General features: G+C 37.4%; 3 protein-coding genes across 3 annotated transcripts; 1 reads left to right on the top strand and 2 right to left on the bottom strand.

The window, feature by feature from the left end:
* The first annotated feature begins 3667 nt into the window (after nt 1–3667).
* LOC133736331 (pre-mRNA-splicing factor SLU7-A-like) lies at nt 3668–7184 on the top strand. The gene is made up of 7 exons (XM_062163787.1): nt 3668–3827; nt 4271–4434; nt 4560–4672; nt 5014–5439; nt 5628–5763; nt 5857–6156; nt 6309–7184. The coding sequence occupies exons 1-7, from the start codon at nt 3812–3814 to the stop codon at nt 6774–6776; spliced, it is 1623 nt and encodes a 540-aa protein (XP_062019771.1). The 5' UTR covers nt 3668–3811; the 3' UTR covers nt 6777–7184.
* A 66-nt stretch (nt 7185–7250) lies between these two features.
* Nucleotides 7251–8076, bottom strand: LOC133736332 (uncharacterized). Its single transcript, XM_062163788.1, has one exon. It carries the CDS (start codon nt 8006–8008, stop codon nt 7436–7438), a length of 573 nt encoding a protein of 190 aa, XP_062019772.1. The 5' UTR covers nt 8009–8076; the 3' UTR covers nt 7251–7435.
* Nucleotides 8077–12416: 4340 nt separating this feature from the next.
* On the bottom strand, nt 12417–17400 carry LOC133739657 (mitochondrial import inner membrane translocase subunit TIM44-2-like). The gene is made up of 14 exons (XM_062167437.1): nt 16869–17400; nt 16654–16760; nt 16172–16255; nt 15960–16035; nt 15542–15586; nt 15042–15458; nt 14872–14940; nt 14501–14565; nt 14317–14385; nt 14149–14221; nt 13927–14031; nt 13242–13313; nt 13088–13150; nt 12417–12738 (listed from the first exon to the last, which is right to left on the bottom strand). Exons 1-14 carry the CDS (start codon nt 16941–16943, stop codon nt 12607–12609), a joined length of 1452 nt encoding a protein of 483 aa, XP_062023421.1. The 5' UTR covers nt 16944–17400; the 3' UTR covers nt 12417–12606.
* Nucleotides 17401–17664: the final 264 nt, after the last annotated feature.

Genomic DNA, 17664 nt, shown 5'->3' with positions numbered 1-17664 from the left:
TCGATCCACTTCTAGTTTTGTTCTACAAACGGATAAGAGTAAGATAAAAAGAAATGAGTCCAGACTCCTTCTTGCTCTTTCTACTCTTCCTTCTGGTTCCTCAGTTCTTCATAAAGTTGTTGACGACTCAGAATGTTTGTATTTGTTGTACATATTTCCTTAATGCACTCTTAGTTTTTCCCCAAGATAGCATATATTGGTTTCTTAGTACTTTACAATCTTTTGGATGCAGGAATATTAATGGAAATTCCTCCTAAAAGGGATGGACATGACCAAGATATAGTAAGGCTACCATACATGGCAATGGTTGAGAATCTTGAGAAGGGGACCGTTCACAAATATGGAATTCATACAGCAGCACCTTTCCATATCTTGTCAAGCATGTGCTTGGCCGAGCAAGTTGTCGGATCTATACGCACGAGGAATCATTGTGGTCGAGGGCGAAAAGAATCAAAATAAGTTATCCCGGCCATTTCTTTGATGGTCTGGTTCACCTGATATCATTTCCTCAAATGCAAGGTAACTAATGTAATTTAAATTACATTTTTTGAACTTGTATATATCTATCATATATATTGGACATTTTCCTTCGCTTATTGTTTTGTCAAAGAAGTTAAACATTTCTTTTTTAATTCTTTGCAGGTCCTAGGTAATGACTGAAATTAAAGACACAATTGGACAAGACGACACGGGTATCTATTTAAGGTCTCATGTCTCAGGTTTGTTTCCTATATTTTTCTTGTGCTTGTGGCATACCAAATATGATTTCCCATTGAAAGTGCTTGATTTTTTTTTTCTTTACTTTGCAGACAATCCTACAAAGTATAAATGGTGGAAATATCAATAATTGAAGTTTGTAATTAATAAAAGTCGAGAATACAGAAAAGCTAACCGACTGAAGAATTTGTTCAAGCAATGTGAAAAAGATCATGGTGAAGTTGACCAAAAGTTGCTTCTTGAAGAGGAAAAGCTAGCTGTTAAAGATTAGTAGCTAATTTTGTAATCTTGAGAAACAGGCTGAGCTAATTAATTAGAGAAATACAATTGTATTTTTTTTAACTTACTAATTTTGTATTCAATTGAGTTCATTGTACATGTTATACATATTTCGCACTAATTTTATGTCTTTGTACAGAAATATAAATATTTTAAAAATTTTTAAATTAGGATAAATAATAACATGTACATATAAAATTAATAATGTTACAAAGAAACTTACCACGTACAATAGTTGCGCATGGGAAACAATACACTTCATAATAATAATAATAATAATAATAATATATAAAAAAAATTATAAGAAAATAAATATGTTAGTATGTAAGCCTTTCATCAAAATTTACATTTTATTTTTTGAGTAAAAATAGCAATGATTTTATTAAATTATGGGAAATGGTTACAATCAAACTGTAAAGCCTCCAAAATTTGATCCGGTCTATCCATATATACTTGATTGGTCTTGGATTCAAGAGCTAAAGCAGCTAATCTATGTGCAACAATATTAGCTCTTCCAGAGACAAAATCGAATTGTATAGCCGGCAAAGTTTTTCTACTAGTCTGGATGTCTTCAAGTATATTTGCTTCCTCACTATAACTCAAAATCTTTTGAGAGTACTTCTTTAATAGCAACTTGATAATCACTCTCGAGAAGCACATCTGCAACATTAGCTACTGAAGTAGATCAACTTTAGCCCTTATAGCAAGTAGCTCAACCTGTTTTGGTGAAGAGACAAAATTTGCTATGCTAAGCAAAACCAGCAACAAAAGAACCATCTTCCCTTTTTATTACCCCTCCAATACCCGGCCCCCATCAGTCTGTGAAGGTAAGAAAGCTACATTTACTTTTAGTTTGAGCTTATTTAGTGGAGGTGGAGTCCAATGCCCACGAGGTTTAGCTACTGAAGCTTGCACCTTTGCTTTTTGAGCTTGTAAATATTCATCATGTCATGTTAAAGAACCAAACATGATGGCTTGTGTAGATTGAGAAGTTTCTAACCACAATTTACTGTTTCTATTTTTCCATATATAGAGCCCAAATAAGCATTGGCATCTAACTTTTCATTACTCAATTGCAAAGCTTGATCAATCATCCAATTTTTGAAGACAAAAGAGAGAGAAATGCTAACCTGCAAATTGAGAGATGAGGTTGCAAGGGTTTCTTTTGCAACGGAGCATTGACAGAACACATAGTGCAGTTGTTTCAAAAGCTCCAGGACATAATAAAAGTTTGTAGGTCCAGTGTAACACTTTGTTAATAACTATGTACTCTCTAAGTTGCTAAGTTGGCTCTATTTTCTGATGTATCTGCTAGGTGGAGTGGTCTTATTCCTCTAGGCCTAAGTAGCTTCTTATCTGCTCATCGTACGAATTGAATTTTATTCGAATAAAAGCTTGACGTCCTTCTTTCAAAAAAAAAAAAAAAAAAAACTACATACTCTCTTGTAGGTAAGATGTTGTTGATAGCTCTCCTAACACAAATTTGAACTTTACCAGGAACATCAGTTTTCCTAAGTTTTTTCCACAATGTTTGATAAGGGTTGTCAGAAGTTAAGAAGTTTCCCATGACCTGTTCTCTTGCAATCCAGTAAGCACTAATTAAGCAGATCTAATTGAGTAATGCCCTTCTTTCTCGGTTTTCATCTGTACTTATCAACACTTGCATTTCTACTTAGAAAAATCCTAAGTATTTTCTCAGCTACTACAGGCTGAAAAAAAAAAAAAAAAAAAAAAAACCAATGATTAAGTCCTGCTTTTAACTTCCACAACTAGAATTTACATTGGCAAGCAAAATTTTTTATTTTTATGTTACTTTAGAGTTTGGAGGGAGCAAATCTGAAATCTCTCACTTACCTTAATCATATCCTTGTATAGTATGTATGTCATATTCTCTCACCACTTGATAGATTTTTTTGGTTTTTTTTTTCCTTTTAATTCCTTAGAATTTATCAATACGGAATATCTGTTATGGCCTTATGGAATCCGAGTTAGGTTAGGTCTTGGACTTGGTTCAGATTTTGGGATGGATTCTAGTTCACAGTGTTTTCCATTCATTAATCACTTGCTACTAATTTATGTCATTCCCGACATCCAATAGTCTTATTTGGTAGATGGACAATTTCCATTCTAGAACTGTTTGTTCTAATGTTAACCTTTGTTTTAAGATTGTTGGATTGTTAGGTTACATGTGTCACCGATTTATTAAATCGTCCCCTTGGCTCAAAGTTAATATTTATCTAATAAAACTCTGTCATTTGTTTATTATCTTTCTCCCTAAAGTGTTTATGAAACTTTATTGACTAACATAAACACTCAATTATCAAAAAAATAAGCTAAACTATTCGGATTAAAAAAGAAAAGAGGAAAACCACCTGGTGTGATAAAATTGGTCGAGCAACTTATTATGTCTAGCGTTCAAGTTTCAACTCCCACCAGTTTGTGGCCAGCGGGTTTGATGGGTCTTCAGGTTCGTGCGCATGCCACGGGAGATTAGTTTGGCTTGACTAGGGTACCCTATGGACCTCAGTCCTAATACTGACTGGGTGGGTGTGTTCTAACTTGCTATCTTAAATTCTTAATTTAGGTGGCTTGCTACCTTGATCACCACCGATCCAAAAAAAAAAAAAAGTCTAACGGCGTCGTTTGGAAAGGAACATAACCGCCTCGCTGCTCCTATATGCAGCGGAGAAAAGAGACACATATATAAAGCTTCCCGATACACAAGACCCTCTCAATTTCTTCTGTTCAGGCAGCTAGGGATTTCTTCTTCTACTCTAGACAATTCTCCTTGGATTAGCTTCACCGCGACCCAAAAATGGCGACTGCTTCAGGTTCGTTTTCTCTGCCTTCTTCCTTCACACATCTCTCATATCATTACCCTTTAGTTTCAAAAATTTATCAAATCTTCAAGAAAGACCCATCCTTTGTGTGATTTCGTATTTAATTGATTGGTGTGGAAATTTGAATCGTATCAATTACTTGTTTAGATTGGCGATTTGGGCTTTTTATCTGTGTTGGTTGAAATTGGGATTGGTTCAGGATTTTAGGGTTTTCGGGACCTGAATTGATAATTTAGAATTTTTTTTCCCAGAAATTTGAGATTCGATGGGGTCTTACTATTACAATATTCAATTTAGTTGAGAGTTGGTTTTTGAAGTTCAAATCATGAGTCTAATACTCGAGCCGAAATCAAAAGGCTTAAACTGTATGAGTAGAGGAATAAAGGGAATAAAAGTTCATAGTTTTGATGTATTCATTGCTGTTGGTGTTGTAGTGGCATTCAAATCTAGGGAAGATCATCGTAAGCAAATTGAATTGGAAGAAGCCCGTAAGGCTGGGCTCGCACCAGCTGAACTCGATGAGGATGGAAAGGAGATCAATCCTCATATTCCTCAGTATATGTCATCTGCACCTTGGTATCTCAATGCGGAGAGACCTGTAAGTTGTTCATTTTCTTTTGTGCTAACTTGATAGTTATGATAAACAAGCCTTGGTGTGAGGTATGAGTTCTGATACTGATACATGTTGTTTTGTTCTGGCTTTTTGTTTGTGGTTTGATCCAGAGCTTGAAACATCAAAGGAAATGGAAATCAGATCCGAATTACACAAAATCGTGGTACGACAGAGGTGCAAAGATAGGCCAGGCTGATAAATATAGGAAAGGTGCATGTCAGAAGTAAGTCTATTTCTCTCTCTCTCTCTCTCTCTCTATATATATATATATATATATATATATATATATATATATATATATATATATATATATATATATATATATATATACCTATCTATATAGTATAGGTGTATCTGTATGTATCTGTGTCTTTTGGTTCCATCCTGACTCTATTTAGATAATGCATATGTATTTAATGGATGGAACATTTTGGTGACTTTTGTTGTTTTGACCATCCTTGGGAATGCAGATGCATCCCTTATCCATACTAGAGTGAGGTTTTTCTTTCCTCATCATTGTATATCATGAACTGGAGATTAAATTTTGAATGTCTATTTCTGCAGTTGTGGAGCCATGTCACATGATATCAAATCTTGTATGGAAAGACCCAGGAAAGTGGGAGCAATGTATACAAACAAGCACATTGCTCCTGATGAGAAGGTAGAGACTTTTGAGCTCGACTATGATGGAAAAAGGGACCGCTGGAATGGATATGATGCATCATCCTATGCCCTAGTCATCGAGAGATATGAATCAAGAGATGAAGCACGAAGGAAATTCTTAAAAGAACAACAACTAAAAAAATTGGAGGGAAAAAATAATAACCAAAATGGTGAGGATGGGGTTAGTGAAGAGGATGAAGAGGAGGCTGAGGATGAGGATGATCTGCGGGTGGATGAAGCCAAGGTTGATGAGAGCAAACAAATGGACTTTGCAAAGGTTGAGAAGCGTGTTCGTACAACAGGTGGTGGGAGCACAGGAACTGTCAGGTAACAGCTCCGTTTTATGTGATGTTTTATTGTCGTCATGTGTAAAATGGGTGTTATTATGTGAACATGTAACGGCAAATGTTATGTGAGAATGTTTATGTGCTGGTTTCTGTATAGTAATGCTAGAATTGTTCTCTCTTGGGACTTGGTGTCATATGTAAACGTTATTCATATATATTTGTCTACAGGAATTTACGTATTCGTGAGGATACGGCAAAATATCTTTTAAACCTTGACGTCAACTCTGCACATTATGATCCCAAAACCCGATCCATGCGTGAGGATCCTCTTCCAGATGCTGATCCAAATGAGAAATTTTATGCGGTAAGTGGCTCAGACGGTTATCTGCATATGTATGGTTGTTTCTTTAGTACTTTATGTGTTACTGATCTGGATTTTCTGGTTTCTGTATTATAGGGTGATAACAGATATAGAAATAGTGGTCAAGCAATGGAATTCAAGCAGCTGAATATCCATGCTTGGGAAGCATTTGACAAAGGCCAAGACATTCACATGCAAGCAGCCCCGTCCCAGGCTGAGTTACTTTATAAGAACTATAAAGTAATTAAGGAGAATTTGAAGTCGCACACAAAGGACACCATTCTAGAGAAGTATGGCAATGCAGCTAGTGAAGAAGCAATTCCTAGGGAGCTTCTACTGGGACAGAGTGAAAGAGAAGTTGAATATGATCGTGCTGGGAGGATTATCAAAGGACAGGTAAATAATTTGCATAAACTTTTTATTCATGTGGCTTTTTGTTTTGCAACTTAGTTTTTATCTGCCTTGTTTTGGAACTCAAGGAGCACTAATCAAGCTTTCAAAGAGTTGATTATAATAGGTGTCTGATCAATCTGTCTTGACTGATATAGGAAACCACACTTCCCAGAAGCAAGTATGAAGAAGATGTCTATGTCAACAACCACACCTGTGTATGGGGTTCGTGGTGGAAGGATCATCAATGGGGATACAGGTGTTGTCAGCAGTTAACTCGAAACAGCTATTGCACAGGTGCTGCTGGAATAGAAGCTGCTGAGGCTGCATCAGATCTGATGAAGGCCAACATTGCTCGTAAAGAGGCTGCTGGAGAAATGCCTCCTCCTGCGGAGGAGAAAAGACCTGCTACTTGGGGAACTGACATCCCGGAAGATTTGGTTTTAGATGAGAAACTACTTGCTGAAGCTCTTAAAAAAGAGGATGCAAGAAGGAAAGAAGAGAGAGATGAGAGAAAACGCAAATACAATGTCAGATGGAATGATGAGGTTACTGCAGAGGATATGGAGGCTTACAGGATGAAGAAAGTTCACCATGATGATCCAATGAAGGAGTTTCTCAACTGAATTCAGATGTATCATACAAGTGATGTCATCATATAATTGTGGTGAAGTTTAACTCCTACATGAATCAGATCGGGTCATTTTGGTCAGATCATTCTTGGATCAGTTGTGGCAAAGTATACTTAGCAGGAGCCATCTTTGTATGCGACTCTGAATGTGATTTCTTAAGCAAATCTCAGTGTGAGGTCTGATTACCGTTGAGCTAAATGCTGGGGAATTGGCAGTTATGTTGCTGTTAAAGAGTGAATGGTGGTAGGCTGTCATATTCACTCCCTTCAATTGTTGTTTAAATTTTTTTTAGTGGCATGAAACGAGTTGTGTAATATAATTACTTTGAATTTAAGTATTACGTTCCTGTTTCTGGTCCTGCCAAGGACTATGTTTGTTATGAATAAATTGTTGAAAGCAAAAGTGCAAGAGCTTTTTCTTCTGGTGTTAGGTTAATCTAATGTGTCAACATGAAGAGCCCTTTCAAACTGTAAACTGGGCACGTAGTTCCCAACTTAAAAGAGTTTAAGAACCTCATTTTGTACATGAAATCCCATAATCCTACTTTTGGGATTCACACTTCATCTATATATTGCAAGTCGAATTGGCTTTATTTACACCCTGTACAGAATCTACTGTATTTATTCAAGCTGTTCTTCACTACAAACTTTTTACTACAAATGGCGACGGGCCAACGTCTCCTGATCCTTCATTTCTGCCCTGAACCGAGCTATAAACTCCTCGGCTCTTTCATCAATTCCATCCATCTGGGGGGAGCCAAATCCCAGTGACTCCCACATATCATCTGCAGCACTGGTTACTCCTTCAGACTCGCTATTCTCACCAACTGCAGATTGAGATTGCTTGCCTGCTTCTGGTACAGAGCGATCCTCAGTAGTCTTGATCACACACTTTGCTAGTGGAGTTTTCTGCTGTTGACAACGCTCAGCAACTAGCTCGGAGACAGCAGGCTCTTTAAAGAGCCTGTCCACATAAACATGTGCATGCCTGTTTTGAAGCAGGCTACGACAATTCTGGCGAAAGCGCAGCGAATAGCGTGGTTTACGCTGCAAGCGTAGCTGAAGAAACTTGTAGGGTCGAACTCGAATAGAGATTGTAGTGGAGGGCTTGACGCGATTTCTGGATTTGTTGATGGCTTTGCGTTTGTGGAGCTTGCTGTGTAGTTTGGAAGTGAAGCTCTTCCAAGCCTTTCTGGCTGGTGGAAGCCTCAGCCTCAAGCAAGACATGAATGAGATGCGGAGAGGTTGTGTTGGGTGCTCCTTTTAAGTAGAGGGTAAGCTGCTAGATTATGTTCCTTCAGCTTTTGGATTTTGGATTGGTTTTACGCGGATTAGTAGCTTACTTCTTAAGCCACGCGCTTCACTTTGCAGAAAATGAGAGAACAAAAAGCAGCATGATTCTAGAATCTCAGCTTGTACATGTACTTGATTCGATTCTCAAATCCAATATCAACCAACCCCATGGCCACAAATTTCATGAAAAAATACGCATCATCAATCATTTTTTTATTTTATTAAATAAACAATTCATATGCAACAATTAGTCTACTGTCTCCCACTACTTATGCCACTAGACTAAATAGTATTGGGCACATCATCAATCATTTTGCTAAGATATGTGTGTATTTTTCTTTCTATATGGGTAAAGAAAATTGGGAAAAAAAAAAATCCAAGGATAAGATCAGTATAAGACTATAAGAGCATCTCATAAATTAAGTTTCAGAGCGTACCTCAACCAATTACCTGATGATATGATGATAGGAATGGATGCTTTGTACTTTCATATTGTCTATTCACCAAAATTGCTTCAGTGCAGTACACACGGCATCTAATTTTCCTTTCCTGCAACTTGTAAATATTCTTCAGTCGCGTAGTTGGAAAAATGCACGGCAAGAAAATGAGATAGATTGTTCCATTTCTTTCTATCCTAGAAATGAAGGGAAAAAGAAAAAAAAAACCTTCATCTGAGAGAATGAAAGAAAGTGATATATGCACAGTATGCAGTAACAAACGAATTTTGTATTGTTTTATTGTTCAGAATGAAATCTGTCACTCCCAAAAATGAAATGGTGTTTGGTGGTTCGGATTAGTCTAGGATTGGAAATTTAAATCTTGTCAGGGTATGTAGGATATCAACTCCTGTTGGAGAGGTGGGGTATGCACAGCAGTACAGGATCGTTTATAACTAACTTCAAGGATGGATCTTGACCAATTGACCACCATCCTTCTTCAAACAATTAATCATCGTCTGCATCTCCACCGCGAACCCGAAATCGAACATGAAAGCATTATCCTAATCGGGTTGATCGAGAAGTCTGAATCCAATGTAAATTGGGTTCTTGTACTTATCTATTCCAGCTCTAATCCTCTTATACCAAACACATGAAAACATCAATACAAATCCAATCTTATCGTAATCCATTCCTTCGCCAAACGTGGCTAAAGGGGTGAAAAATCTGCAACCAACCAGATATTGATGATCAATGCGACAAAAAGTTAAAAACCCCAGCAAGTGAAAACCTGCACACAACCATTGAAATTAATGGGCCGGGAACCATCTCAAACCAGCAAGAGCTAGATACCTGAATCAAACCAAATCCAAGAAAGAACAACCAAAGCTGCAAATAGAAAAGGACCAAGAAAGCCGAAATCGTGGCCTCTCCTTGCAGCATTTGCACTAGCACTTGGATATGCCAAAGCTTCTTTGTCCCTCAAATTTTCAGTGCTAATTGGGATTGATCCTGTCAAGTGTCAACCAATATTGCACAACTAATCCCCACATCCTCACCTATGTCCCTCGCTCTTTCGACCTCAACATTCCCCCGTAATTGGCAGTTGGCACTGGCCTTGGACCGAACACACCCTCGTAAAGCCCAAGGTTTAGGGCTGTGGGTGTTTTGAGTCTCTGAATATTTACATGCACTACTACTTGAACACCTAAAACCCTCCGCATGGCCACCTCAACCGCCGGCAGATCCATTTTCCGGTCATGCGCCTCAGCTGCACGGTTCGCCACTGAAGCGAAAGCTGCTCGCTCACCGTTTCGCGTCGGAGCCAAGCAACGTACATCATCTCCCGCTCTCAGGCAACCAAGTAGATTAGAGTACATTTTGTATTAGCATTCAAAGGATGTGATTTGTGGTTGCTGCTGTAGGTGTCGTGTTGAGTTGAGCTTCTGTGTGGAGTCGATGCTGCCCTACCACACTGCCACTGCTTCGGCTTTGATGACTTGCATGCTTTCCATCACTCGCCGCAGTTACGGTTGGCTTCCAGAAGGTGATTTCCTTTACTCAATTTTTGTTATGTTTGTTTTGTTCCCTGGCGAATGCTGCATTGTTTGGAGTTCCAATTCTACTGTCAAAGTAGACTTTTTGGTGCAACAGTAAACTAAGCATTCCTTTCTTTTGTTTTATGAGGACAAGGGTTAGGAGTGACAAGTCCTTTCCAATGTGTGGTTTTCTGTATGAAGGCTTGAACCCAATTTCGAAATCCAACAATGTATATAACATAAAATTCCTTCTCTCTGTTTTTTTTAGTGAAAACGTACAAAAGAACCTCTTTTATTGTTGTAGGCTATAGATGAAGATCAAGAAGCAAAGTTGGAGTGACATTGATTTTTTAACTTTCAAGCTTTTACATTTGTACGGGTGCTATCATCCTAACGTGTTTCAGAACAGTTCTGTTCTTTACTAAATCTGTAATTCTTGAAAAAAAAACTCTTTACGTAGTTCATCTGATATATTGAATTCTTTAATAAAACAAGTGGCAATCTTTTTTTGTGGTTGAAGCTTTTAAGGGTTTTATTGGATATGAGTGAATCATGAATTGTTATTACTGTTAAGAGAGACCTGTTGTTTAAAGTTAAGATTATCAAGAATTCTCTTAGTTAATGATGTCTTTCTGTTCCCCTCTTTACTGTTCTTCTGTCACCTCTCTTTTGTTCTATTCGACTTGAAAATGCTTACTCAAGGTTGATCTCGAGATGTTTTCTTATATCACCTGTTTAAATTGAATTTCAAAATGTCATTCCACTCGGATCATAAAGTTAGTGTACTGATCACTTTTATTTAATCAGCTTGCAATGATGATGAATGATGATGGCTGATGAATGTTTCAAGGATTCAAGGAAGTTTTATGTACTTAATCTTCAGTCTAAGGCAGTGACTGGTAATACAGGAGTTTTGACTGAGATGCAGAAGAGACAAGTTGCATGTCCTGAGCTTTTAAACCTAGATCAACTAGTAGACTTTGGTTACTTTTCTCTAGGCATAATATAAACATAATTTCTTCTTGAGTTAATTTCTTCTCATTAATGTTGGTGATCAAGCAGAGGTTAAAGCTTCAAATGTCTTTTATCACAATGTTTTGGCTAAAACCAAGTAATTGCCATGGAAACCTCTTCTTTGTGATGCAAACTAACTTGAACAAAATATAGTTCTCAGTAGCTGCAGATTGAGATTGCTTGCTTGCTTCCGGTACAGAGCGATCAGCAATAGGCTTGATCACAGACTTTGCTAGTGGAGACAACGCTCGGCAACTAGCTCGGAGACAGCGGACTCTTTAAAGAGTTTATCAACATAAATATGTGCATGCCTGTTTTAAAGCAGGCTAAGACAATTCTTGCGAAAATGTGGTTTGTGCTTCAAGCATAGCTGAAGAAACTTGTAGGATCGAACTTGAATAGAGATTGTAGTGAGGGCTTGACTTGATATCTGGATTTGTTTATGGCTTTGCGTTTGTGGAGCTTGCTGTGTAGTTTACAAGTGAAGCTCTTCCAAGCCTTTCTGGCTGGTGGAAGCCTACCTCAACCGAGACATGAATGGGATGCGGGAGAGGTTTTGTTAAGGTGCATCTTTAATAGTAGGGTAAGCTGCTAGATTATATTCCTTCAGCTTTTGGATTTTGGATTCGTTTTACATGAATTAGTAGCCTACTTCTTAAGCCATGCGCTTGACTTTACAGAAAATGAGAGAACAAAAAGCAGCATGATTCTAGAATCTCAGCTTGTACATGTACTTGATTCGATTCTCAAATCCAATATCAACCCCATGGTCTCAAGTTTCATGAAAAAATACACATTATTTCAATCATTTTGCTGAGATATGTGTGTATTTTTTCTATATGGGTGCTAAGCAAAATGTTATAATCCTATAGGAACTAGTTCGATCATTTCTTTCCAAGTCAAAAAAGAAAGAAAATCGAAAAAAAAAAATCCAAGGATAAGTTATTCAGTAGGAGCATTTCCTAAATAATGTTTCAGAACCTCAACCAATTACCTGATGATGGGAATGGATGTTTTCACTTTCTTATTGTCTATTCTCCAAAGTTGTTTTAGTGCAGTACAATTGTACACTGCATCTAATTTTCCTTTCCTGCAACTTGTAAATATTCTTCAGTCGCGTAGTTGGAAAAAAAAACATAGCAAGAAAAGGAGATAGATTGTTCCGTTTCATATAGAAAATATGAAAACCAAGTTTCCATTCTTCCCATCCCACAAAGAAAAGAATAAAAGAGAACAACAAAATCTTTGCCTGCAATGGAACAACAGAATGAAAGAAAGTGATCCACAGTATGCAGTAACAAAGAATTTGTATTGATAATATTTATCTGTTCAGAATGAAATCTGTCACTCCCAAAAATGAAATTTGGAGGAATTTAGATTTGCTTATGCTCTCTGTAAAGAACTACATTGAATTGATCATACTAAAATAATATACTACAAAATTTCCTGGCAGTGAATCACAAAACCCAGAGAAGTTGAGATGGCACAGGAAAATAAAAATGATACAACATCCATCGGTTAAGATCAGCGTTTATGTAAAGAACTAAATGAGGGCTTGAATTCCAAATTGTTGCATCTCTCTCACTCTCCATATGGGAAAAAGAGCACCTTCAGGAAGTTCTTCAGGATCCCAAGGTTGCATGGCCCAGGCGTAGTACACGGTTTGGATCGTATCCTAATGAAGCAATTCAATTTCACAAAACATGGGTAAGTACATATAAATTTTTTAATAAGTAGGATACTGAAGAAAGAGTACATGTTTTTACAGAGAAGAATGGTTCAAAGATGCACCCACGCAGAATCACTTAAGGTCAAACTCACTAACTAAACCCAAACTATATCCTTTAGGACGTTATATAACTTTACTGTTCTCAATAGAGATTGAACCAAGTCGTCAAACGTCTTCACCAACAAAGGGATAGACTGAAGATTCAGATTCATTCTGGGGCTTGCTTTTAGACATTTCACCATTGCTCAAAGTAAGGAAAAATAGCACATTTAGATATATGAATATTGTTTTTTACCTGGCTGCCTTCTGTTATTGCACCATTTTTATCACGTACACAATAGACTTGCTGTGTTTTGAACTGCAACAAGTTTGTGGAAAGAGTCGTCACTATCAGACTATCAGCTTCTGTACAACAGTTGCAATTGAGGAAAAAAAGAGAAAATACCTACCGTTACAATGATTATCGGAGAGTCTCCCAACAGTTTGGTTTCTTTTACATCCACCTCAGATATATGTAGAATCTGCACTCCCAAAAGGCAACCATCTATTAGTAACATGATGATGATATATCCATGCCAAAAACAGCATAACATGATGATGATATATCCATGCCAAAAACAGCATAACATGAAGAGGCTTCCCTCACTCATTTCAACCAAAGAAAAACAGAAGGTAGACAAAATCTGCTCCTTAACCTTAATCAACTAAGTAGAACATGCAAAACTGTTATTTAGTAACCTTAATCAGCTCTCCACATCATGCAAACAGCGTGATATAAAATGATATGGCTACCATATCAAAGTGTGTCAAATTGGAAAGGAGCTTAGTTAAGTCCCCTACCAAATCACACACATTGATTAACTATTATTCATAGTTTAGCTTCAGCAGAGACATAAGGATAACAATATTTCTATTGTAACATGTCGAATATCAACTCCCTAAGTTAATACCTCTAACTCTACTTCTCATTCTTTTATCGAAGGGTAGCCTTCAGACTCAAATATCAATGTTATATGATCAACACTGAGACAAAACGATAAACATGGGTTCTTCTTATAATTTTGTCACTACTGAATGCAACAAAATTTGTCATGGAAATACTAATATCTTCAGGGGAGAAGCAAAATTTCCTACCTTGTTATCAAAAAAGATGCCATGGCTTTGAAAAGCCTGACGCTCGGCTTTACACCGCTCAATCACCTCATTAGCACAGTACTTCTTCAATGTTTCAATATCTCCCTGTTGATACAATGTTTTTGTTATTCCAATGAAGGAGAGAAACTCTATCATTGTGATGAAGATTAAACCATGAGAGAAAAAAAAAAAGTGAAGTGCCACAAATTGACCATTTCTAACCTTCATGTAAGCATTTAACACAGGTTTGACCGCATTCTGAACTTCTACCACAAAATCTGGTAAAGAGAAAGATCTAATCCATCCAAAACATTACAATGGGAAAAGAAATTAATAAAGTAATTTTAGTATAAGATAAATATGACAAGGGAAATGGCACTATGATCATACGGATCTCGGGCATGGATCTCCTTGATTGATGCTGCAGCATTTGTTTCTTGAAAAATAGCTTCATTGATACTGTAAAAGACAGGATGGCTAAATTAAGCACTCAAATATTTTGCAAATACCTCTTTAGGGTGAAACAAATTCATAAGTAATGAGCAGAACAAGTAACAATGGTTTAGAAGCGTACTCCTGAATTTTGTGAACTATTGGGCTATCAGTAGTTTCCCAGCGTTCCTTCATGTCATCAATGATCTGCCAACTCCAACAAGGACAAATGATGCAGTAAACCAAGAGATGTAGTATACACAAAACTATTAGGGACAACTGAAAGCCAAGATCACAACAATCTGAAGCAGTTCTTAACTATTTCTCTCTTACACACAGCATGTAATTATGCCTTCCTACCCGCTTTAATACAAATGATGGCATCCATAACAGCGTCGTATTACGAAAAATAGAAACAGTAAATGAAACAAGATAATTGTCATCTTCTCACCAAAATGAAGTAAAAACTAGAATTTAAAGATGAAAAAGAACATTTGGATTGCAACTATATACCTCTTCACTTTTTATTTTAACAGGTTCACTTATCCCACTGATACGCTTGAATAGAGGATTCCCTTGCATCTATGTAAGAGAGAAATAAAATTATTTCACGTATAAGAAGAGGCAAATAGATAGAACTTCTTCATGATACTTCGTGTATGCATAAAAAATTAAAAACTAACCTTCATTCTGAAAGACTCCCACTTTTTGCTCCAACGAGATTGTTTGGTGGGTACAATAGAAATGGCGCTTGTTGCACTTCTTTCAACTCGTGGGATGGAAGAAGGGTCAAACCCTAGATGCTTTTTCTTACTTGGACTACCATTTAACTCATCCTTTACAATCTCATATCCTTTTTTGGCCATGTCAACAAACTTTGCTTCCTTGAATCTATGAAAGACAGAGGAAACATTTGATGAAGAAACCCTTGACCTAAATTTTCCAAATAATGTTTCTGCAGTATCACTAGACCCTGAGTGCTGGTGTTTATCTTCGGTGGACGAGGCCTTGCTTCCATCTTTTTCATCAGCAACATGATCAGCTGAAGTACCAGAAGGCCCTGAAGCCTGCTCTTTCCCAATTCCAAAAGATCCTTTGACCTAAATTGGACAAACAAAGGTAGACAGAAATGTATCAACCAATCAAAGTATCTAACAGTACATGTAAAAGGTAAAAAGCAGACCTCTTCTGTGGCAGCCGAGATCTTCTCTTTTACATTTGCAGAGACCTGTACACATAATTGTCAAATGAAAACATAATTATCAGAACAGATGCAAGATCTTCTGATAATAAATTATGACCAATTGCCAAAGTGGCAATAACAACTGGTGCATAGCAGAAGAATGCAGCCACACAACTGCACATAAATCTAAATTATAACCGAAAAAAACATGTTTGTCTAGAAAATTGGAGCCATTGCAAGAGTTTTTTTTTTTTATTCTTTAAATATATAAGAAGGGCCTCACAATTGTTACAAACACACACACACACACAGATCCAAGAAAGAGCCTCTAACAAAGTCCTATGGCCACAAACGCACACACACTCAGATTTCTACATATACGCAGCACTGCAGATTTTAGAGTTTTATGAAATGATACCTTCTTTGCTGCTGCTTCAGCCTCTGTCCAAACACCATCCACCTGCTTGTACAGCTGCTCCGTTGTCTGCTTCGTTCTGCATTCGCGATTTCATCATCTCAGAGCCGCCATGGGTAGTGCCCACCAGCCTTGACATACAAGGGTATGTCTCAGCCTATAACTAAAAATTTTAACATTTCTTATGGCATTAAGTCATTATATCGCATAATTACCTAACTTTCAGATCTTCTTTCACCCCCTTGAGCTCTTCCACTTGCTCCTTCAGTTCCTTGACCGTCTTTTTAAATTGTTGATTCCTGCAGCCACAGAAATGATACTGAGTTTAATGTTGTAATCAGTATGCGAACATATCGTGATCACCAAAAGTTATAAACAAACTCATGATCAGAAAAACAATACCGCACAGGTCTGAAGTTCGAGAAACAAACAGGCAAATTCACAAACTTTTACTTCACAATCGACTGGGGACTCTAGCTATTACCAATAACTTGTTCCAACTCGCAAACCAACCCAATCTTAACAAGTAAAACCAATCAAAATATCATATTTTACCCAAAAAAGTTCAAGACTTTAGACTGCCCGGTATATTTTACCAATCCAATTTGCCATAATATACTGTTTAGCTCAGCTAAATACATACACCCAAATGAATATTACAAATGTAGAATAGAGTGAGAGAGAGAATGAGAAGTACTTATTGGTTTCCTCCTTGACCTGCTTCGAAAACTCATTGAAGACACTGAATCGACGATTTCCCCAATACCCATTTGCCGAAAGCAATCGAATTTTCGCGCCTGAAACCTATCTCAGCAAAACCCAACCCACCAAAAACCACATCAAATCAAATTAACTTGATAAAACAGCCGAAAGTTTCAATCTTTGATTGGCAACTTGTTCAGAGGACCATACCTGTTGTTGAGACTGAAGAAGAAGAAGGGGTTGTCTGTGGAGGAACAAATCTCGAACAAGCTTTCTAGCCGCCATGAGTCCAAAAAAAACCCGGTCTTTTTTTCAGAGCAGCCTGCAACTGATTCAGCTTCCGCTTGTGGGTTAGTTTGTGCTAGACGTGTGACTCATTCCTGTGAGATTCCCATGTCTTTCTTGGTCTTGCTTATTCGGATGCGTGTGTCTCCAAATAGAGGCTTACTAAGATCATCATACAGGCTAGGAGGCAATGTTACCGACGCCAATTTCGTAAGGATTTTGTTTGTCCAGGACGGGTCTGGGAATTAATAATATCCAGTTTTCATACTTGGGAAGAAAGAAAAGGAGGACCAAACAAGGGAAACGTGTGCTTCACAGTTTACAAACCCCCGAAAAGCCCTTGACACCAGACTCACTCTAGGGTTTATGGTTTTCGAATCCTAGAGCAGAAACTGGGAGTTAAAAGAGCCCAAAGGGCCTAATGCTAATGTTTTTTTCTGTTAAATGCCCACCATGGATTGGCCTAGGTTGTGGATATAACTGGCATATAATTTGGTGTATTTAACTATTTATTTCACGGTTCTATCTCTCACCTTCTTCAAATTTCACTCGTCGATCGATCGTCACTGGTTTTGGAAGTTTGAATTTATCTGTTATACAAGCTGATTCGTATGAGTTATGACCGATGTTTACTTTCATTCATCCTTTTTTTTTTTTTTTTTTTGGAATCAATTCCAGATTGAGTTTTAACTTTATTCATCATAAGTCAAAATGGTCATTA

This window comes from Rosa rugosa, chromosome 3, assembly GCF_958449725.1.
Source record: "Rosa rugosa chromosome 3, drRosRugo1.1, whole genome shotgun sequence".
Lineage (NCBI taxonomy): Eukaryota > Viridiplantae > Streptophyta > Magnoliopsida > Rosales > Rosaceae > Rosa > Rosa rugosa.
This window is presented reverse-complemented; position numbering and strand designations above follow the sequence as displayed.

Coding starts and splice junctions, on each gene's coding strand:
- LOC133739657 (XM_062167437.1), bottom strand. CDS start 16,943: ATGGCGGCTAGAAAGCTTGTTCGAGATTTGTTCCTCCACAGACAACCC. Junction 16,256..16,653: donor GTCAAGGAGGAAACCAATAA/GTACTTCTCATT, acceptor CTGTGGCTGCAG/GAATCAACAATTTAAAAAGA. Junction 15,459..15,541: donor TCTCGGCTGCCACAGAAGAG/GTCTGCTTTTTA, acceptor TGTCCAATTTAG/GTCAAAGGATCTTTTGGAAT.
- LOC133736331 (XM_062163787.1), top strand. Junction 4,673..5,013: donor AGGAAAGGTGCATGTCAGAA/GTAAGTCTATTT, acceptor CTATTTCTGCAG/TTGTGGAGCCATGTCACATG. Junction 5,440..5,627: donor GGGAGCACAGGAACTGTCAG/GTAACAGCTCCG, acceptor ATTTGTCTACAG/GAATTTACGTATTCGTGAGG.
- LOC133736332 (XM_062163788.1), bottom strand. CDS start 8,008: ATGTCTTGCTTGAGGCTGAGGCTTCCACCAGCCAGAAAGGCTTGGAAG.